The sequence below is a fragment of the Phoenix dactylifera genome, chromosome 7 (assembly GCF_009389715.1).
Source record: "Phoenix dactylifera cultivar Barhee BC4 chromosome 7, palm_55x_up_171113_PBpolish2nd_filt_p, whole genome shotgun sequence".
In the NCBI taxonomy this organism is placed as follows: Eukaryota; Viridiplantae; Streptophyta; class Magnoliopsida; order Arecales; family Arecaceae; genus Phoenix; species Phoenix dactylifera.
The window spans coordinates 8,883,366-8,906,938 of record NC_052398.1 but is presented as its reverse complement, the minus strand read 5'-3'; the positions used below and the strand labels follow the sequence as shown (position 1 = coordinate 8,906,938).

At 48.6% G+C, this 23,573-nt stretch overlaps 1 protein-coding gene across 1 annotated transcript; it reads right to left on the bottom strand.

Annotated features, from left to right (window-relative positions):
• Positions 1–9,030: 9,030 nt before the first annotated feature.
• On the bottom strand, positions 9,031–23,183 carry LOC120111343 (anthranilate O-methyltransferase 2-like). Its single transcript, XM_039128213.1, has 4 exons — positions 23,048–23,183; positions 22,545–22,949; positions 9,754–10,026; positions 9,031–9,393 (listed from the first exon to the last, which is right to left on the bottom strand). The coding sequence occupies exons 1-4, from the start codon at positions 23,126–23,128 to the stop codon at positions 9,031–9,033; spliced, it is 1,122 nt and encodes a 373-aa protein (XP_038984141.1). The 5' UTR covers positions 23,129–23,183.
• Positions 23,184–23,573: the final 390 nt, after the last annotated feature.

Genomic DNA, 23,573 nt, shown 5'->3' with positions numbered 1-23,573 from the left:
AGACTTCATCGGGGTCTCCCAGGTCGCCCTGATTTCCCAAGAGGGATCTGCATCAACAAAAAAGAAGCGCTCCTTCCATTTGTGAATGGAGGTAGGAGCCTCCTTGACAAGGCCGCATCCTCGCCGCGCTGCGAAGCACCACCACCCTTTGTCCTGGGGGTGGCCGCTCAGGCTGTAGAACTCCCAAAAAACATTCAGGGTGGCGGGGATCTCGTGCATACGGCAGAGAACCTGGAAGACCGTCAGGGCCCGCCACGAGTTCGGCACCAGTTGCGTCGGTGCCACTCTTAAACCCCGTAGCACCTGCATGACCAAGTCCGAAGGGGGAAAGCGGAACCCGGCCTGGAGAATGCCCTCATTGATGGCGATCTTCCCTGGAGGAGGATGGGACATCCTCTCCTCAGGCCCCGGGAGCGTGGCGTTGCAGGCCTCGGGAAGGTGGTACCGAGCCACGAGTCTGTCTAAGTCTGTGGTGACCAGCTCCGACTTAATTTGGTCTGCTCTCACTTCGCCCATTCCTAATGGCCAATAAACCTACGGTCAGGACGGGGACAGGAAGGGGGGAAAGACCGGAGCGACTGGAGTACACTAGTATAAGAGGGGAAAGTATGGAGAGCCCTAAGTAGAAGAATGGGGAAAACTCACCGGAAAAGAGGTAAGAACGGCTCCGAGAGCGCCAAAGGAGAAACAAGTGAACAGTCCGACGGCAGCAACAGCTGCGCAAAGGGGAAACTTGAAAATATCTGTAAAGAAGAAGACGGACGGAGAAAGGCCCCCGATTAAATAGGCGGAAAGGCAAGTGACGCCTCGATGACGCCAGAGGACGCCTGGCTGCCGAAGGGTCGCTCGCGCCCCAAAGGCGAATCGACACCATTAAGGAAGGATGTCCGCCGAAATCCTCAGACTGCCAGGTCAGCAATAACCGCCATACGCCATAAAAAGGGCGGGGAGCTCGAAGCGCGCGCGCCTCTCCGAGGAACGGCGGCAATCCCGAAACATCACTCCCTTCACCTGTTCCCCTTCTGGTTCCAGGCTCGGAAGTGGGGGGCTACTGTTACGGGGGAAATAAGCCGCCATGCCCCACGTGACCGGCACGCGCGCCCAGGAAGACTACGGCTGCCCTTTGATCCAGCAATCCGACCCCGAGTCGGACATCCTCGGCTCCGCAGCCTGACCCCGAGTCGGCTGCCCTTTGATCCAGCGCTCCGACCCCGAGTCGGACGTCCTCGGCTCCGCAGCCCGACCCCGAGTCGGCTGCCCTTTGATCCAGCAATCCGACCCCGAGTCGGATATCCTCGGCTCCGCAGCCCGACCCCGAGTCGGCTGCCCTTTGATCCAGCGCTCCGACCCCGAGTCGGACGTCCTCGGCTTCGCAGCCCGACCCCGAGTCGGCTGCCCTTTGATCCAGCAATCCGACCCCGAGTCGGATATCCTCGGCTCCGCAGCCCGACCCCGAGTCGGCTGCCCCTTGATCCAGCGCTCCGACCCCGAGTCGGAGATCTCGTGATAACGACAGGCTATTCCCCAGAGGCACGCCGCGGCCTCCTGCTCCACTACTCCCTGCAACGGCTGTATCCGATGCTGCTCCACGATCTCCTGCATCAGCCGTACAAAGCGGAGCCCCACTATGCCCTGACGTGGCCGTACCCGGTGCTGCTCCACGACGCCCTATAACGACCATGTCAGTGGCCACACCATCGTGCCCCACGATAACGAACCCCCCTGAGAGACCCCCCAGCCAGGTATATATGCGGCTGGGGGGAGAAAGGGGGGGTGAGCAATATCTCCCAGAGCACTCTCTTACTTGCGATTATCACCTCTCCTCCTCCTCCAATCTCCTCTGACTTGACCGTCGGAGGGCCATCACCACCCTGGTGGTGGTGCAAGGCTTGTTTGCAGGTTTCTTGGCGGAAGGTGGAGCGCAACCAACACCAACCAAGACAACTCAGACGGAACCCCGTTCACACCGCAGTGCCAATCGTTCTCGGTTTGGACCACCAGCAACAGTATCAATTTACAAAAGAAGTCATTTCACAATTCAGATCAAATTTAACTACTCATAAAGGAGTATAATCAAGGCTACCACTCATAAGTCTTTGAAATAGAGGAAATGAAATCAATTTACAAAAGAAGTCATTTCACAATTCGGAATCAATTTGATTACTCATCAACCCCTCGTAATTCCTCTCAATGTTCCCTCAAATGCATGTACAGAATAATCAAGCATGGAGAATCAAGATTATAGAGGAATCTACTACAATATCAATCAATATGCTCAAGTGGAATCAATTCACACTTGGCGACATTCATGAAAATGAATTAAGGATGCTCATGGTGCAAAGTACATGACTCCCACTCACCTGTCAATCCGGCACAGCCCTGATACGCCTCCAAAAATCTACAGCAGGCAGTGGGGAACTTCTTCCTCTTGTTCCCTAGCTTCTTGCCCAACTGTGACATGCATTTACAATACATTTAGTCTTGTATCAAGGGCCATAATCTACGTGCCAATTATAATATAGGGAACTTTAATTGATTCAACTCCCCCGTTCCCTAAATCTTTTCTTTTCTTTCTCTTTTTCCTTTTCTATTAATTAACTCATCATTTATGTGTATTAGGGACTCCCTTGCATGAGTACAAGGTTTCTCTTAGCCTAATCTAGGCTTAATACCCTATTTTGGCATAAAATTTCTTATTTTCCCACTCGGATGAACAGTAACCCGGACCGACAGCCGGTTACTTCATCCTAGGTTTGATCCACTTTCCAAACTCCAGATTTGATGAAATTTTTACCTAACATTCTACACTCATAGGGGATTCCAAAGAGGTAACATGCATCATCATCGGAGGCCGTTTGGCCCCCTAAATAATTCGCCGAAGTTGGGACTTCGACACAGTTTTTCCGTAGTGCCGGAAAAATTTGTCGAAATCCGATTCTTTCTCTTTTAACCACCTCTACAACCCTTATCTGACCCCTCTAGACTACATCCACCCTTTGTATAGCCTAATGTCACCAAAAGACTAGATAGGGACGGATATTTACCTTTTTCTTTTTAAAAATCGAGGTCCTTGCGTAGAGGGGAAGGAGATCTATGTTTTTCCCTTCAGCTGGAAGTGCACCCGGGATTCCTTTCCCTTTCTTTTTCTTCCTCTTCTTCCTCTTCCTTTCTTCCTTTCCTTTCCTCTTCTTCTTTTTCTTCCTCTCTGTCGCCTGAGACTCCCTCTCTCTCGGTTTCATTCCCGTGAGCCACCAACCACCCCATTTAAATCACATCAAAGCACTATTCATCCTTTTTTTAATATTATTAATTTCTCATTTTGCCCTTACCACTTCGATATATCTGCAATTATGCCATTATCTTTTGATTCCTTCCCATTTTGCCCCTAACACTTCAACGCATCTACTATTATGCCATTAACTTTTGATTCCTTCCAATTTTACCCCTTATATCAATTTTAAAGGACTATTCTATCCCTTTTTTTATATAAAAAAAATAAATAAAAAAAAAAATTTTGGGGTTATTACATTGGATCTGATTTCTATACTTTTATGGTTGAAGATGATCCTAAAACTTATAAAGATGCTATGAACTCATTAGATTCTATGTTTTGGAAGGAAGCTATTAATAGTGAAATGAATTCACTTATGACTAATAAAACATGGTTTTTAACTGACTTACCACCTGGTAGTAAGGCTATAGGTTGTAAATGGATATTTAAGAAGAAATTAAGACCTGATGGTTCTATTGAAAAATATAAAGCAAGATTAGTTGCTAAGGACTTTTCTCAGAAAGAGGGTATTGACTACTTTGATACATATTCTCCTGTAACTAGGATAACCACAATTCGTACTTTAATTGCACTGGCTTCAATCCATAATTTGATAATTCATCAAATGGATGTCAAGACTGCCTTCCTTCATGGTGATTTAGAGGAAGAGATCTATATGGATCAGCCAGAGGGATATGTGGCTCAAGGACAGGAAAGAAAAGTTTGTAGGTTAGTCAAATCCCTCTATGGTTTAAAACAAGCTCCTAAGCAATGGCATAGGAAATTTGATAAAATAATTGTTTCTTATGGCTTTAAAGCAAATGAATCAGATAAGTGCTTATATTCAAAGTTAGAAAATGATTCATGTATGATCTTGTGTTTATATGTTGATGATATTTTAATTTTTTGTACTGATATGAATATGGTGACTGATATCAAAACTTTCTTATCTAATAATTTTGATATGAAAGATTTAGGTCAGGCAGAGGTAATTCTTGGTAACAGGATTACCAGAATACCTGATGGTATAATCTTTGATCAATCACAATATATTGAGAAAATATTGAAGAAATTTGATAAGTACAACTGTAAACCAGTGAGTACACCTTATGAGCATGGTTTGAACTTGAAGTGCAATAAAGGTGATCCAGTGGCCCAAGAGAAATATGTTCAAATTATTGGGACACTGATGTATGTTGCAAATACAAGTAGACCTGACATTTCTTATGCTATAGAAAAGCTCAGTAGGTTTAATAGTTGCCCTAGTCTTAGTCACTGGGAAGCACTGGATAGAGTACTTAGATACTTGAGAGGTACCATGTATTATGGTTTACATTACTCAAGATTTCCCGCTGTACTTGAAGGATACAGTGATGCTAGTTGGATCACTGATTCAGTGAACCGAAAAGGAACTAGTGGATACATATTCATGTTGGGTGGTGCAGCTGTTGCTTGGAGATCATCCAAACAAACTGTGATCACAAGATCCACTATGGAGGCTGAGATTGTAGCCTTAGATTCTGCAAGTCAAGAAGCAGAATGGTTTAAGAATCTTATGTCTGAAATACCTATTATGGAAAAGCCTATACCTGCTATCTCTCTGTTATGTGATAATGAAGCTGCAATTAATACTTGTAGAAATACTGAGTATAACAAGAGAAACAGAAGACACATTAGTGTGAGACATAAGACTATTAGATACCTAATTAAAAATGGTATCATAACTTTGGAATTTGTTGGATCTAAAGATAACCTAGCAGATCCTTTAACTAAAGGACTGGCTAGAAGCAAAGTCATAGAAACATCAAAGAGGATGGGACTGAAACCCATAAGGAATCATTGACAATGGCAACCCAACCTTTTCTGACTGGAGATCCCAAGACGAAAGGTTCAACGGGAAAAACAAGTTGTTTAATGATTAGTTAGCACTATAATAAAATGACTTTATGTCATTTAGTCTCTCCCTGTGATGTGAGTGCTAAATACAGCAGAGGTATACGGAAGAGTTTAAAACTCTGAATGAGTCCGAGTCTATGGCAAGGTGCTGTGCTGCGAGCACCCTTGGAGGACTCACCTATGTGAGTGTGACTGTGTGGCCGCAGTCTATGGGGATAAGGGTTTAACCCCTAGAGCACTCATGAAACTGAGATATTGGTGCATAAGGCCAGAAAAAGCACCACCTATAATGAACCCAGTATTTGCATTTGTCATGGGTGAAGTATATAGAAATCTGAACCAAAGGATTTGGTTCAAAGCTTTTTAGCTACCACTATACCTTTCAGATGAAAATATACTTTCACTAGGTAAAGGTTCAAAGCCGCAAGCTACCTTTATTGAAGTCGTGACATAAACAAGCCCGGTTTGACTATTTTTTATTTTATAAAGTTTTGAAAACATTTTAATCAGGCGGGGGAATGTTAGATTTTTATTAAATAATGATTAAAAGTTTTCATACTTAAAATATATATATTATACATATATGTTAATAAGGGAGTTTGGCTTGGTGGTTGGTGTGTTGTTTGGGTGGGGATGAGATAACAGGTTCGATTCCCATTCCCTCCTTTTTATTTCCATTACGTAAAGCTTGGTTTTCTTGTGCTCGTTGGGATGTTCCCTCCTTGTCCGAGCCGAGGTTCTCTGCAGCCGAGCTGGGCATGTGCTTGTCCGAGCCGAGGTTCTCTGCAGCCGAGCTGTGCCTGTGCTTGTCCGAGCGAAGGTTCTTTGCGCATGTGCTTGTGCTCGCTGGGCCCTGCCCCTGCTCGTCCGAGGTTCTGTGTGCCTGTGCTCGTCCGACCCACCTCAACTGAAGCGCGAAGAGCCGAGGCCGAGGTCGGACCACAGGTGTGATGAGCCCAGAGGAGCCGAGGTCGGACAACGGGTACGATGAGCCAAGAGGTGCGTGGGCCGTGCCTCGCACCCATAGCACGAGGAGCCACGTCGCTTCCTCGTTAGCACCTCTTCGCAACCGACCTCGCATCCGCTGGCCATACTCCCAGTGTTTTTTCAAACTTTCTTACCGGTTTTGACCGTTGGATCGGTTTTGGGTCGCGTCTGTCCCGAAGAAGTCTATAAATAGACCTCTTCGGATTAGACAGGAGACATATATAATTTGAAAGCAGAAAACTACTATTCTCCCTGTTTGCTATTTTTCTTTCAATCAATGGGCTTGCTGCATACTGATTCTGGGTTCGAAAGCTTCTTTGATCCGTGCAAATCATTGAGGCAGAAGGAACAGTGCGAGAGGCTGTTGTATCTCAGGAGTAGAACGCCATCCAAGCCTAGTGCACTGTAAGGCGGCGAAATCTACTTCAAGGAAAGTGACCAACATACCACGCCTCAGCATCTCGGGTTCCATTTTTCCACTTTCTCTATTTATTTTCTGTAAGCTTATTTCTGCCTATTATTTGTTGAAGTAGAGTATTATAGATTTAAAATTTTCTGGGACAGTATATTTTCAACACCTTCTACTAGATTAATGACAGCCTAGTACATGCCTCCACCGGTTTGTTCTTTCGAGGCCACCTTCTCTTGGGTGAGGTTGGTGAGAGGCTGTGGTTCGCTCCCAAGTACGAACACTGCCATCATAATTCGTGACGCTTCATGCCATAATCCGTAATCCATTGACGTCATCCGAGCGATGCATATGGCGCTTCTAGAAGAAACTTAAATAAAACTCGTGATGGGACCTGAGGAGGAAATACGTCCGTTGAGCTTGTACTGGACCCCACCTCTAAGATAGGTGTCCAATTTGGAACCTGGCATGCTCGTAATCTTGGCCCAGACCCAACCCCACGCGTGAGACAGATCCGTGGTACGTACGTGAGCCATAACTTATCAGATACCGACCCATTTTAAGCTTAAAATTTCGGCAGGTTGCGTTTTGAAGGCCCGGGTTGGCCGATGGCATCGCATTCGATCTCCTTGACGTCATGCATGACATGAGACACCGATCAAAGGGTTCTCTTTTTAATCCAGGGTGGGATGTCATTTTCCTGGGGTCATTTAATTTCTGTGGCTGAAAGGCGTGGCTCTTCTCACAATGGATATGGCATGTCCCGTGTTCATCTCAAACACTACCATCTGTTTACTTTATTTTTTCTATCATAGGTGGGATAATTTGGTCCTCAAATTAAGAGGATTGATTATTAATCTGTGAAAAATTTTACATCATTATTTTACAAAGAGGAAGCATATACTATCAGGTGGAGTACTCCTTTTCATCACGGACAAGGCATTTTTTTGGTGAGCATCATGAAGAGGGCTAATAGCATATGCATCGAGATGAACCATTCTTTTTAAGCTATTAGGGGAATGCAAACAAGCGTGGAAACTAGAAGGAACTTTTTAAATGTTTCCACAAGTAATGCTTCCATCCTTTCTACGGAATGATTAATCAGACTCCCCACCACTATCACAAAGATTCAAAATTAAGCTATCACTCGAAGCACATTCCTAGTTTTGATGGAGTTGCCTCCAATTATTATTACAGCCTAATACCGTTAAAGTTGCCCAATATTTAAGAATATAGATGCACAACCTTAGTAGGCTACAGGGTCTGCTAATTGGTAAGTAGTACGCCTAGCTAATGCATTTTTTCTCTCATGTCATTCTATCCAAGTGGAGAGGTTTTCCAATAGCGCTCACGATGTAGCTCAACCCAGTAACCGTCCAAAACTCCAGAGGAATACCATAGAACCTGACCCAGACTTCGACGCTGTGAACTAACTCCTTGCCTTCTTGCCTTCCTAACTTTAGCGCTAGCTGCACCATCTGAACTAGCAGCACCAACTGCTTTTCGTCAAGTTCCAAGCTACGACGCAATTCTGGTATGCTCTTTCTGAAACTGACAGTGTTTAATTCTATGGAATTTTCTATACTTGACAGAACAAGACAAATTTCAGTGATTTCAACTATATGGAATGATCTTTCGAATTAGTCACAGAAAAGAGAAGATAGGAGTCGTGAACAAGAAAGGCAAAGACCGTTAATGCCTACTCCCGGCTATCATGGATTTGGGTTCAGAACCTCCATTTCAAGTGAAAGAGTGCAGCAAATATCAAAGCAAGAAGTGCGTCAAGATTCTTGATTAGCTATCCAAAGCTCTCACAAAAAAACCCTTTTATCTTTCGATTCAGTGGCTGAAGGATGAGTTCTTCTCATCCAGCAAATCCAATTGTGCTAGCCTGTATGCGTTCAGTCCACACACATACCAGTATATGGAAACCAAGCTTAAAGGAGCCCAAGTATTGGAACAGCAGGCTATAGATTTATCTCAAATAAAAGTTCAGACTAAATTATATTATTTTGCTTAATATAGAATAGATATTCCTAAACCTTAACTTTTATATAAAAATTTATGAAAAATAGAGACAAAGTTGTCTCTCAGGTTTTATTACTTATCCGCTCTAGTCCTGCAAATCAAGTTTTTGGATAGCCAACAAACTAGTATTTTTGTAAATTGAACTTGTGCTTTGCTGCAGCATCACTCTTTAAATAAACACATCTGATAAAATTTCAGGATTTGTCATCAATTTCTCTATTTTGAATAAGTGTAAAATTTAGCAAACATTATCGATAGAAAAAAAGAACAAAAGAAAGCATTACAGAAAGTAGGAAACAAGCTTCCATTTTATACTAATAATGATTCAATCTTTTCTAAATACCATTACAACCATTAAGGACATAATCAATATTTTTATTGATTTTCCATCATGACAAGTGAATTGTACCGATGGATTATTAAAGATCCAAATTGATCCTCACACTTTTATCTTCAAAGCAATGACAAAAACATGATGCTTGGTCTTCTCCTCCAAGAGGTGCCTTGCAACATTCTTTGCATATCTTGAGAATAAATTATCAAGTATCTGCTCTCCAAAGCTACGTGCAATCACGGGTTCTATCACTGCTCTTATAGACTTTGCCACATTTTCTCCGCTTATAATATTGTCGTATATGCGATCATCACTAGAGTCATCAAATGGATCCCAGTTCGACTTGAATATTTCTACTCGATCGAGATCAAATAATCCTACACTTTGTATCACTGCCCTCACCTCCTCCATAGAAGGTGCGTAAAAAGGTAAATTGAAGGCATCCACCTTTTCCTTTTGCAAGATACCCTGTATTCAATATTCAACACATTTCAAAGAATCGGTTGTCAATATATGCAGCAAATTAAATAGCATTTTAACAATAAAAACATAAAAGATGTTGTGGATCTCTTTTTAGCCCCCGATGAGAATGTCCCCTTAACCAACCTTCATTTAATTGAGATAAGGAATACAAACAAACTTGAAATATTGGATTAGAAATCATATTTCTATATCAATTCTCTTATCTTTCTATCCCTCTCAACTCTCTTTCCATTAGCCTTCTTGTTAACTGCTTTCTTTCAAGAGAGATGTCACAAAGATAAGAATGAAATTTGGCACCTAAAACATGGTTATAGTACCATAAGTTTACGAAAGAGAAGAACATACCTCTAGGACCATAGCATTGAGTGCCTCAGCCAGTAGTCCCCAAAGCTGGCTTAGTTCTCCACTTGGTGCATATTTGCTAGTCCTTCCCAAAAATGACAGGACCATTCGTCCTCCGAAACCGAGTTCTTGAAAACGGGACTGTAAAAATGTCGTGAAGTCCCTCTGGTATTGCTCTTGATATGATTCCACCACAGCAGGTGAACTTGTCTCGGATATGTAGATGTTTTCTTTGTTTAATGGAATACCAATATTACTCTCAACTCCTGGAGGAACCTAGAGTTTCAAAATTGAAATCAGCATCCTAAAACATTAAACGACATATGGTTGCAAAAAAGGAAGTGTCTCTGTATGGTATCATTCGAAATCAAGTGATACCGTTTGGTTTCGAGCAACACGTACCAATTTGGCTTATATGTCAAATCAAACATTATTATTGTACGCTACCATACTGGTAGGGTATAGCACGCTTAATATGGGATGACACAGAAGTCCGTCCAATCATTTGATACATCTCATGCATTAGAAGCCAAGAGGCAACACTTCTTATGATAGGTATTTACCATTTACCACTTTCTCGGATTGAATATGGAACTTCTTTTATGAAGATTTTGATGTCAATGAGCTGAGTTAGGAATTATTAGTATGGCTAGGGTATCAATAGAGGCCGATAGCCTACTAACCTCGTCTAAAACCAACTCAAAATATTGGGTTTCGGTATGAAAAGCAAACCAATGGGTTTGGATTCTGATTTTAGACCCAGAATTTTTTGGCTCGGGTTTTAATTTAGATAGGTCTATATATACCTGAAAACATGAAATTGTCTGGATTATATTCGTATATGTATACACACACACACACACATAAATATATAAATATATAAATACACACACACACACACACACACTTACATACATAAATATATAGAAATATACATTCATATATATAGATCTATGCATCTATAAGTTGTTTAATTGTAAAAGAAAAAATCAAGGCGAGAGAAGCAAGATCATAACCAATTGTGTTCCACCAAATTGTTATCCATGTCATTTGTTGTTGTCCTTTTTTAGTATTTTTTTAATTATTTAATACATATGTCTTTTAGTCGATGGATGCTTAGGTCACAAAAGTGTTGAAAAAGTTCCTCTTTTAGCTATAATTTTAATGTTTTTATATATTCATGCTTCACAACTCATAAGGTAGCATTTTGGGATTTAAAAAATGAAAACATAGTAAAATCGCTTGTTGCACATCAAATTTCTACCCAAAATCAAATTTAATACTTGACCTTTTTTAGATCCAATATATTAATTAGGTTTGAGTTTATATCTAGTAAATCCAACCTAAACTCAACCCATTGACACCCTCAGTTTATGCAATTTGTTTCTGGAATAAAATCTCTTTTTTTTTTTAATTTAAAAGATATATTTTCTCTTAGTTTTAGCTGTTTACATATTTTTTATTATTATTATTTGTTTAGAAGGAAGGAGGGAAATGTTAAGTGTGACCGTGCCCCCCACGTTAATTTATTCATAAATATAATGTACAAGTGGTGCGAGCTTGCGTTACAAAAGTCCAGTGGTGCATTTAAGGATCTTAGACCCAAAAAAACCCTATGAAGAAAACATCAAAGAGGAGATTAGGAGGTTTGGCTAGATGCTTGTTTGTATAAGATAAAAGATATAAGTATGAGAACTCGTATGGATACACATTTAGTCCCATATCGACTCCACACACGGTAAATTTTGGTAATATATAGAACTAAGAAATCTAAATTATTTTTTGGGCTAGCTATTTAGGTAAGATCCTCAATCGTTACAAATAGTTTCAGATCAGACTTGATTATGACCTATGTCGATAAAAGAAAACCACAATAATAGAATCATAAGGGATTGATTACAGGTTGATCATGATAGCTATGATTGCATATATCCGGATTCCTGCCTGACGAAAAGTGTTAGTTGCGACATATTTAGTCCTACATTGACATGCCTAGGATAGAGCTTAAGTACTTATTTATCAAGAAACTCAAATAATATCTTTAGTATAAATGAAATACTGGTGGGTGCCACATTATATGCCGAAATGAATGTTATCATTTCTCAACGAGGGCGCATAGTTCAGCGGGTTCCATCTGATATAATACACTGGCTGGTTCTGGTTGTATCCTTTGTGTGAAAAAATAATTCACCTTTTGTTGGGGAAAAAATGGACCACCCCACAAATGCAATTATAGCACCCAAATCCGTCAGCAAGATCGAGCTCATCATGCAGGCCGAGCTCATCATGCAGGCCGAGCTCAGAAAGCCGAGCCGAGCTCATGCAAGCCGAGCTCAGAAGGCTGCCGAGCTCATCATGCAGGCCGAGCTCAGAAAGCCGAGCCGAGCTCATGCAAGCCGAGCTCAGAAGGCTGCCGAGCTCATCCATGCTGCCGAGCACAGAAGGCCGAGCTCCGAAGACCGAGACCAGAAGGCTGCCGAGCTCAGCTAGGGCTGGAAGTGGGCCGGGCCGGGTCGGGCCAAACCCCTACCCAAGCCCGGCCCTAATTTTTTTTCCGGGCTTCGGGCCGGGCCGGGGCCCGAAAAATTTTAAGGAACAAGGCCCGAGCCCGGCCTGAGCCCGGCCCGAGCCCATTTGGGCCGGCCCAGTTGGGCCCTAACCTGGGCCGGCCCGTTTGAGTAACATAGGGAAGCCAGGACCTCAAACAACGCATGAGACTATCAACCTAGAAGATAAGGCTCTTTACCAAACCCCAACAAATTGAATGGACCTATTGCCAGTTGCTGTGTCTTAAATTCTTGTCCACCAACCTGCAATAAATTCGGAAACCTGACACACTAGGTGGCTAAAAGTAATTGCATCTTGTGCTTAACAGCTATGAATAATCTCACTTCGCACATGAATTTGAAGCATCAGAGCACAGGGATGATGCCACCAACAGAATCTTGGTACTCTTGATACAGTTCTGTAAATTTGAAATATACAATACAACAAAGGTGTCCCCTTCATTCCAAAAGCTAAATACACTTGATTCGTATTATCAATCCAGAAACTGCAAAACTTATCAGGGAATGGGGTGAAATAAAAAAAAACATATTTCGATTACCCAACGAGATGAATCTGCGAGAACTATATACAAGTCAAGCTTCGGAGTTTCTGGTTTTTTGCGCACTCCTCCTGCAATGTATTAGAATAAAAAAAACTTAAGATGTGAACCATCTGCCAGCAGGGACATGGAATGCTGACAGGGAAGCAACCAGCAAACGAAAGAACTTGTGCTAGAGTATTCACTCCTGGTAACATCCCAAGTAAAAAATGAAGACAATCTGCAAACATTTTTTAGAGTGGTTTTAAACGAAATGCAAACGCGTTCGGGCTGAGTATGGGCCGCGTTCGGGCTGAGTATGGGCGCGGGCTTGGGTCGGGCCCGGGCCGGGCCAATGAGATACCCGAGCCCGGCCCGAAATAGAAATGGGCTTAATTATTCAGCCCGAGCCCGGCCCGAAATGCATTGGCCCTAGCCCATAGCCCGGCCCGCGGGCAGCCCGACCCGATGGGCTTCGGGCCGGCCCGAGCCCACTTCCAGCCCTAAGCTCAGCAGGCCGAGACTAGAAAGCTGAGCACAGAAGGCCGAGCTGACCTCAGAAGGCCGACCTCGTCGTCTATATGCTGCGGCCATGCCCTGCAGCAGCCTTACCGCACCATGTTTTACTTGCCGGCCACGCCACGACATATTAATCAGGAACCATACTCTGCTACGACTGTCAACGCCTCATCATTCCCAAGAATGTACTGCACTGTGCGCCTCAAGCAAGCTCTGGCTGCACGCCATCTCCTCCCATGATGGGAACGGGCCATCCACGGCAACTCATTACTTCCACGCCCACGTCCAATCGTGACGGTAACCCATTAATTCGCCCAGTCACATCACAGGTAACCCTGCCACTCTCCCTATAAAAGGGGAGCTTCTCCCTCTAAAAAGGGGGCAGGAGGCTTCTTCCTCCCAAGGGAGGCTTCGGACTTGGAAATACAGTCCCTCTCTCTTCCCCAAAATTAAGCCCTCCTCTGACTTAGGCATCGGAGGGCCGGCGCCGGAAAAGCCCGGCCACCGGCTTCTTGCAGGCCCCCCACGGAGGACGCCGCCCGCCGACGGATCGCCGCCCGCCAGTGTTCGCCGAAGCTCCTCCTCCTCCTCGGTTCGTGGCCGCCCCCGGGTCCAATTTCCAGCTACAGTTAATTTTGACGTCCGAGGCAGGATTGTACGAACAAGACCCTGCCGGGCCCTCGACGACGGCGGCCGAGACGGATGACGTCCCGGAGGCGACACCGGCGGCCGAGACGGACGACATCCCGGAGGCGGCACCCGAGGCCCCTGCCCCTGACCCTGAGCCTGTGCCGGCTGAGGTCATTACTGTGCCAGACGACCCCCCGGATGTCGCCCCCGCAGCTTGAGACTTGTATTTTTTCTTTTTCATTGTATCCGAGGTCGGCTATTGAATGGCCGACTTCCAATTTTGTAATTGGCCCTCCGGCCCTTTGTCAATGAAAAAATACTTTCGTCATTCTGTGCTCGTCTTTCCCTTTCTCGTCGTGAATAAGGCCAGAGCCTTAGCTAATCGCCTTTAACTTTGTATCTTGGTTTTCGGGCTGCTTAACGAAGTTGCCCTTTTTCCCAAGTTATATCTTGGCCTTCTCGGATTTTAGTCATTCCGACCAAAGAGAGCTCCGAGCTTAGGTTTCCAGAAAATTTTCTAAGTCCTATAACTCGGATCTTAGAATCGCGAAAGTCGTCACGTTCGGCCTTTAGGAAAATCCAAGGCATTGAGGTCGGGCCTTAGCCCTTCGAGTAGGACCGGGCTAGGTCTGTTCGTGCCGCTATTCGGGGGAGTCTAGTCGGGTTTCCGAACTTGACTTCCGGGTCCTTTGTAGGGAGCGCGGGCTAATAGTCGAATTATCGCCGAAGGTTTTCATAGTTATTGCTCTCGGACTCTGCCGAGATTTCAGTGAGTAAGGCTGGAATCTCTGAAGATCGCCTTAGTATCTGTGTTCGGCTGGTGCACTTGCGGCCGAGACCGCTTTCTCAGCTAGACATCGGAGTCTATGTATGGGGGCCGAGTTGGGCCCTAACTTACGGAGACTTTGTTCAAGTTGGGCCCAGCAGAGTCTGGTCAACCATGATAAGTCTCTAATCTCGGCCATACCTCCGACACCAATGCAATGATTCGCCTGGTAGCGTACTGGTTCGGGTCGTACGACGCCCTCACCGCCGACATCAGCACAATGATTCGCCTGACCGTGCGCCGACCTGAGCCACATGCCCGTACTATGGCCTCGCCCTGTTACATCACAGGTAAACCGACCCCCACCTATAAAAGGGAGCCTTAGCTTCTCAGGAGGGGGTTGGGAAAATTTCGTGCCTTACAAGCACTGTTCATCTCCTCCTTACACTATCTGCCCCCTCCCTGACTTGAGCGTCGGAGGGCCGGCGCCGGAAAACCCGGCCACCGGTTTGTCTGCAGGCACCCAGACGGAGGACGCCGCCCGCTGACGGATCGCTGCCCCGCTGTGAGGACCTCCTGCTCCCTCTCTCCAGCCACCCCAGACGGAGGACGCCGCCCGCCGACTGGTCGCCGCCCCGCCGTGGTGACCCGCAGCTCCCTCTCCCTCGACCGAAGATTGCCCCCGGGTCCAATTTCCAGCAACAGTTGGCGCTAGAGGAAGGGCCCGAGTTGCGGCCATGAAACTAAGGAGCAGAGGAGTCTTTAACGCCTCTCAGCATCATGCTCCAAGCCCCGGGCGCTCAGTCCAGAATCCACCACCAAGACCTCCGGCAGATCAAACTCCACAAGTCCAACCCGAGCACTTCGACGCGCTAGTGCAGCAAGTCCAAGCGCTAGCCATTGCAGCCCAAAGCCTGCAACAAGTGGAGGCTCCTCCTGTGCCGCCCCCACGGGTTCATGTTAAGCAGAGGAAGAAACTTTCTCCCGAGCCATCTCGAATCAAGCATGGCTCCCGCTACAACGACGTACGTGGGGGCAACTAGTGAGAAGTAGTAGCCCAAGTCTCACATCAACGAGTTGGAGGGAAAGAGAAATAAAAGCTGAGGTCTGGAGAAGGAGAGTTATGTACTCCCTCCTCATGGGTGTAAGGCCTTACGACGGCGCTCGTGACGTTGCTCTCCTTCAGAGCGTCGCCATCACCGAAGCCCCGGCCGTGCACAGAGGGCTGCCGAGCTCATCCAGGCCAAGCTCATGCAGGCCGAGCCGAGCTCAGAAGGCCGAGCTCGTCATCCACATGCTGCAGCCACGACCTGCAGCAGTCTCATCCAGGCCGAGCTCATGCAGGCCGAGCCGAGCTCAGAAGGCCGAGCTCGTCATCCACATGCTGCAGCCACGACCTGTAGCAGTCTCATCCAGGCCAAGCTCATGCAGGCCGAGCCGAGCTCAGAAGGCCGAGCTCGTCATCCACATGCTGCAGCCACGACCTGCAGCAGTCTCATCCAGGCCGAGCTCATGCAGGCCGAGCCGAGCTCAGAAGGCCGAGCTCGTCATCCACATGCTGCAGCCACGACCTGCAGCAGTCTCATCCAGGCCGAGCTCATGCGGGCCGAGCTCAGAAGGCCGAGACCAGAAGGCTGCTGAGCTCATAAGCGCGAGCTCAGAAGCCCGAGCGCAGAACACCTCCCAGAAAATCGAGCCCAAAGAAGGCCGGTGCTGAGCCAAGTCCTGAGGGACTTTGGAGCTCAGGAACCATCAAGATATCTCCAAAAGGTACAGGACGCCACTTTGGCTTCAAATAATTTCAATATTTTATCTATTTTCAGGTCGGAGAATCCAAAAAACGATCTACGGGTATCTCTATCTCCAACGTCGCCCCGCTCCGAATAAGGGCGCACGATCGCCAACGAATGAAGTCCATCTACCGTATGTCTCCAAGATCGGATTCCCGACCAAGCTCGGATCCCCCAGTTAAAGGATTAACGTCATGCTACATCGACTAATCGAGCTCGGCTCGATCTCCATCGACTAATCGAGCTCGGTTCGATCTCCATCGACTATCGAGCTCGGCTCGATCTCCATCGACTAATCGAGCTCGGCTCGATCTCCATCGACTAATCGAGCTCGGCTCGATCTCCATCGACTATCGAGCTCGGCTCGATCTCCATCGACTAATCGAGCTCGGCTCGATCTCCATCGACTAATCGAGCTCGGCTCGATCTCCATCGACTATCGAGCTCGGCTCGATTTCGGCTTGATCGTCAACAGACAAGGCCAAAGAAGGCCGCTGAGTCAACCTGGAGCACTTAACTCCAACTGCATGAGAAGTGCACCCTACTTGGCACGCACATCTCCATATATATTTGGCTATGTTACAGGATGATCGACGACTAGACTACTTCCTTCGCCCGAGCCAAAAAGCTGCTCGAACTCGGAAGTCGGAGGGTAGTGTTGGGAAAAAAATGGACCACCCTACAAATGCAATTATAGCACCCAAATCCGTCAGCAAGATCGAGCTCATCATGCAGGCCGAGCTCAGAAAGCCGAGCCAAGCTCATGCAAGCCGAGCTCAGAAGGCTGCCGAGCTCATCATGCAGGCCGAGCTCATCATGCAGGCCGAGCTCAGAAAGCCGAGCTGAGCTCATGCAAGCCGAGCTCAGAAGGCTGCCGAGCTCATCATGCAGGCCGAGCTCAGAAAGCCGAGCCGAGCTCATGCAAGCCGAGCTCAGAAGGCTGCCGAGCTCATCCATGCTGCCGAGCACAGAAGGCCGAGCTCCGAAGACCGAGACTAGAAGGCTGCCGAGCTTAGAAGGCCGAGCTCAGCAGGCCGAGACTAGAAAGCTGAGCACAGAAGGCCGAGCTGACCTCAGAAGGCCGACCTCGTCGTCTATATGCTGCGGCCATGCCCTGCAGCAGCCTTACCGCACCATGTTTTACTTGCCGGCCACGCCACGACATATTAATCAGGAACCATACTCTGCTACGACTGTCAACGCCTCATCATTTCCAAGAATGTACTGCACTGTGCGCCTCAAGCAAGCTCTGGCTGCACGCCATCTCCTCCCATGATGGGAACGGGCCATCCACGGCAACTCATTACTTCCACGCCCACGTCCAATCGTGACGGTAACCCATTAATTCGCCCAGTCACATCACAGGTAACCCTGCCACTCTCCCTATAAAAGGGGAGCTTCTCCCTCTAAAAAGGGGGCAGGAGGCTTCTTCCTCCCAAGAGAGGCTTCGGACTTGGAAATACAGTCCCTCTCTCTTCTCCAAAATTAAGCCCTCCTCTGACTTGGGCATCGAAGGGCCGGCGCCGGAAAAGCCGGCCACCGGTTTGTCTGCAGGCACCCAGACGAGGCGCTGGAACCACCCTTTCCACCCCTCACGGCTTCTTCCCGAGGTCGAGGGAGTCTGGTTCTCTACGGTCGACCCTCGGGGCATCCCGACCTTAGTCGAGGGAAAGTATTGTTCGCTTCGGGGATCGGGAATCGTCGACCGCTCCCGGGGGTCCACTTTGTGGCGCCCCGGGTGGAACCACCCTTTCCACCCCTCACGGCTTCTTCCCGAGGTCGAGGGAGTCTGGTTCTCTACGGTCGACCCTCGGGGCATCCCGACCTTAGTCGAGGGAAAGTATTGTCCGCTTCGGGGATCGGGGATCGTCGACCGCTCCCGGGGGTCCACTTCCTCGGACGGACCGTTGAAAGGTCATACTGGGGGCAGTACCGGCGCATCTGCAGCCGGAAGTTCTCGAAGCCCCGGAGGAACCCGTCCACCGTCTCCTCCTCGAGCATGTCGCGGAACTCCTGCGACCCTTTGAAGAGCTCCACGGCGTGATCAGCCCGCTCAAGTGCCCTCCTCTCTCGGGCCTCAAGCTGCTCGATTCGGAGGCGGAAAACCCCGTCCTCATACTTGAGGGCCGCGACCTCGGCTTGGACCTCCCCCAAGCGCGCCTCTGTGCCGCGCAAGGCCGACCTGGTTAGGGCGTGGGCGGCCTTCTCCTCCCCGAGCCCTTCCGCCATAGCGAGGCGCTCGGCCTCGGTGGCCGCCCACCGAGCCTCGGCCTCGGCCAACGCTGCCTCGAGCTCGGCGACTCTTTTCTTGGCCGGTTCCAACTCCCGGCAGACCCGCCGGATCTCTTCCTGACAACCCTGGGCGATAAACACCAGGGCGTCGAGCTCGTGAATATGCTGTAAAGAAAAAGACAAAATAATCGTGAGTTGAAAACATATGGACTCGCTGACGACCTTAAGGAAATCGAGAAAAAGAGCTTACCCGGGCGGTGTAGCAGTAAGCACTGTCAACGACCACCTCCAGCGGAATGTTCCGGAACTCGGCCCGGTCCGCTGGAAGCATCGCACGCCGAAGCACGGAGCGTGCAACCTCGGCGTTATGAATGGCCGAGCTCCCCTCGGGAATAGGGGAGTCCGGCTCGACTGACTCCTCCCGGGAAGCTCGGGAAGGGCCCGGCATGCCCGAGCCCGAGGTCCCGGAGCCGCTCGCTTCGGGGCCTCGAGTCGGCTCAGGTCCCGGGCGCTGCTGCCGGATCGTGGACGGCTCCCCCCGCTGGGCAATGGGGGCAGGGCAAGGAGGGGCTGATGGGCCCACGTCGCTGACGACCCGTGCCCGCCTCGGGTCGGCTGTTGAGGCCCCCGCCTCGGGGCCACTCGTCCCGGCCGACGTCGAGGCGCCGTCTGATCTCGCCCTCTTCCGAGGCTGAGGCATAGCTCCGCCGGCCTCGGCCTCTCGCCTCCTCAGGCGGGAAAAAAGCGATGTGTTGCTGGTCGGCATGAAGGGAATGTCTGAACGAAAATTTTACTAATTGTCAGACCAGTAGCAGTGAAAACAAAGGACAAGGAAAGAAAGTAATATAACTGCCCTTACCCTCGGGGCGCGCCGAGCTCAGACCTACGCTCGCCAGGGCGCCCTCCCGCAGGAGCTCGGTCAGGTCGTTGCCCCTCCCGAGGGCTCGCAGAGAGTCTAGGGTCCTCAGCTCCCTCCCCGACGGCTCGAAGAGCTTGTTGAGGGCCTTCAACCGAGGGTGTCCCCACCTCGGGTCGAACCCCCAAGGCGCCTCGGACGCCAGAAAGAAAAACTTCCCCTTCCACTCATGAATCGAGGAAGGGGCGCCTTGGAAGAGTGACATACCGCCCCGAAAGGCAAAGTATAGCCACCCTGCGTCCGCCGGGTTCTTCTTCAACAGAAAACACCGGCGGAAAAGACCCACTGAGATCGGGATCCCGTGCCCGAGGCACAGGGACAAGAACCCGATTATCGTCCTCCACGAGTTCGGAGCCAACTGTGCCGGAACGAGCTGGTACTCGGCCAGCAGGTTGTTCACGAACTCGTGAACGGAAAACCGCAGACCAGCCCAGAGCGTCTCGCGGTAGACCGCGATCCGACCTGGGGGCGGCTGCGTCACCCTGTCCTCCGGCCCCGCGGTTTCAAGGCGAAACCCAGGCTGGAAGAAGAAGCGGGAGCGGATCAACTCCAGCTCCTCCTCTGACAGACTCGACCCTACCTCCTCGGGACCCAAACCCATTTTTACAGAAAAATAAAGGGGAACTGAAGATAAGGGAGGAGGAAAAGAGAAGAGGAGCCCTAGCAATCACAGGGTAGGGACCTACTGGACATCGCCGGAAATCGCTCCGGGCACCGACGGCGAGGTTCGGTGGAGGAAGGAAGCAAGGAAGGAAGACAACAAAAATAAGAAGCAGCCAAGTAAAACCCTTAGAGCAAACTCGAGGGGTTTATATAGACCCCCTCGGCGGTCCAGATCGGCAGGGTCGGTTCCCATCCCCCGATCGGATTGCGCCACATGTTGACCTCGGAGACCGAGGCACCGTATTCACTCCAGATCAATAAATCGGGTACGAAATCGAAGCCCTGTCCCATCGGATCTCGGGGCCTCATTATGGGTCCGCAGAATCGAATCGCCTTGAACAACGAACGGACGGCACCTCCGCTCCCCTCATTTAATAAGGCCCTGGGGCACGTGGAGCCCCGACGTAGCCTTCACCTCGCCGGATCCATGATCCAGTAATAACGAGATCGGAAGCGCCCGATCCTAGGTCATGCCGCGTGTCCGTTTTGAACCCCGTAACGGCACGCTCATTGATGAGCGGAGAATTTCGATTACGGGATCGAGGCGTCGCCTCGTCGAGCCCAAGGACCCTCATCATGAGTCCGCCGCACGAAGCGATCTTGGCGATCCAAGAGACGCCACCCCCCGTTACACCTGCTCCGAGAAACGTAAAGACACGAGCTCCACCATAAGTTCGCTGAATAAAGCAACCTCGAAACGCCCAAGGGCGCGGGTCTCGCCATAAACACTCCGAGAAACACGAGGGCGCAGACGAGATTCGCCCCCCAACTTTAATGATAGACTTTACTTCCCACATCCGAGCCCGCAAGCCGCTCGAACTCGGAAGTCGGGGGGTAGTGTTGGGGGAATAAGATTTTCCCCCCCAAGTGACACAAATGCCCCCAAGAAGCCGCACAATCGCCGACCCTGAACAGCCGAAGTCGGCGTCCGACCTCGGAACGCCCGACCTCAAGACATCCGACCTCGAAACCTCCGACCTAGGAAAATCCTGACGCTCAAGGTCTACCCTTGTCAGCCACCTACTACGGCCGTACTCCTCCGAGGTCCAACTGAGGACCATACCCTGCCACTGCTTCAGCATTTATTGCGCATGGCCGCTGTAACCCTCCGGTTCACTCTACAATTAATGTGGATCTCCGGCTTACTCCACCATTAATGCGGATCTCCGGCTTACTCCACCATTAATGCGGATCTCCTGCTTACTCCACAATTAATGCGCATGGCTCCTGACATCTACGGATCCTCGGCTCTCCACGGCAAGTTAGCCCAGTAGAGTATGGTCAACCATGATAAGTCTCTGATCTCGGCCATACCTCCGACACCAATGCAATGATTCGCCTGGTAGCGTACTGGTTCGGGTCGTACGACGCCCTCACCGCCGACATCAGCACAATGATTCGCCTGACCGTGCGCCGACCTGAGCCACATGCCGAGCCGTACTATGGCCTCGCCCTGTTACATCACAGGTAAACCGACCCCCACCTATAAAAGGGAGCCTTAGCTTCTCAGGAGGGGGTTGGGGAAATTCCGCGCCTTACAAGCACTGTTCATCTCCTCCTTACACTATCTGCCCCCTCCCTGACTTGAGCGTCGGAGGGCCGGCGCCGGAAAACCCGGCCACCGGTTTGTCTGCAGGCACCCAGACGGAGGACGCCGCCCGCTGACGGATCGCTGCCCCGCTGTGAGGACCTCCTGCTTCCTCTCTCCAGCCACCCCAGACGGAGGACGCCGCCCGCCGACTGGTCGCCGCCCCGCCGTGGTGACCCGCAGCTCCCTCTCCCTCGACCGAAGATTGCTCCCGGGTCCAATTTCCAGCAACACCTTTTTTTTCACAATATGCACCATTGAATCACACAACAGCTGCTACAGGATCCATGCAAGCAGATGAAAAAGAGATTAGAGTGCTTTGAGATCTATACGGTGCATAATCCAATAGTTGACGCCATTGAAAAAATATAAAACATTTTTCGTATGAAAGAGGCAATGCGAGCCGTAGGTTGCCTTGTGACACTGGGATCTGCTGAATCAGAAATCATGTGATTCATGAATAACCAATTGATTAAAAAATGGGTGTACAAGGAGTCTTATATGACTTACCGGAAAAGAAAAGCATTATTTGCACATTTATCAAAAAAAGAAAAAAAATAGAGAGTATCATATGCAAGTATAGAAAAAGAAGGAAAGATGCAAACCCGAGAGAGCCACATGAGACAGAAGGAAGAGTGGAAGAAATGAACGCTTCGAGAGGGGAACAGCCTCCCATAGAAAGAGCCAGGCACTCCCACAACATAGAACGGCGGAATCCGCTCTTGCTTCTCTTCCTTTAATTTCACCTCGTATCCTTCCAAAGACTGAAAAATACTGTTGAAGTCATTCCCCGGGAGATCGTTCAAGAAGAACAGGATCTCCGGCGGGGGCCGTCCCAGCCGTCGGCTCTGATCGTCCACGATATCGATGGCCTCGAAAACCACATGAAATGTGTTAGGACCAGAAGAGCAACCCAAGTCAGCCACCACCATGCTCTCAGGCAGGGCAGTCTTATAGACCTCTCTCAAGGCCTCCTCCACTATGGGCTTTGCTTCAAATATTGCCTTCTCCTGGGAAAATTCACAAGCAGAAGGTTAGAAATGGACTTGATACTTAATGTAAACCTTGGGATAGAATGAGGAGGCTATAAGGAAGATCGATGACTGACTTGAACCCTGGAGTTGGTGGCGTAGCTGGTCTCTCCAGCACCTCCAACCATGTGAAGAACTTGCTCTACCTTCATCCCCATTCCTTCTAATAAACGCTTCTAATTGCCTCCTCTCTGAACTTGCTCTACGCTAGTTCTCGCGGTTTGGTGTGCTCGCTCTCAGCCATGAGGGCCTATTTATAGCTGGACGTACCTGTTTCACGTGTGAAGTAAACGTCGTAAGTGCTGATGTCTAATGCCTGACGTTACGCCCTTCGCGTCACATTTTGGGAATTTCATGCGGCTGGTACGCATGGCAGATTTTATGGCTCGAAATTTTGGTGACACGCATTTGACACGTCTTGCTGTTATAATATAAAAAAAGAAAGAATATATCACAAATTTATATTTATTTTTTTATTTTATAATTGCTATTACAATAATATATACATCAATACATAGTCTAACAACATGGCTACTAAGAAAACATCATAACAAGATACTAAATATATTCAACATGTCTCCTCAAACTTTAAGATGGTAAAGT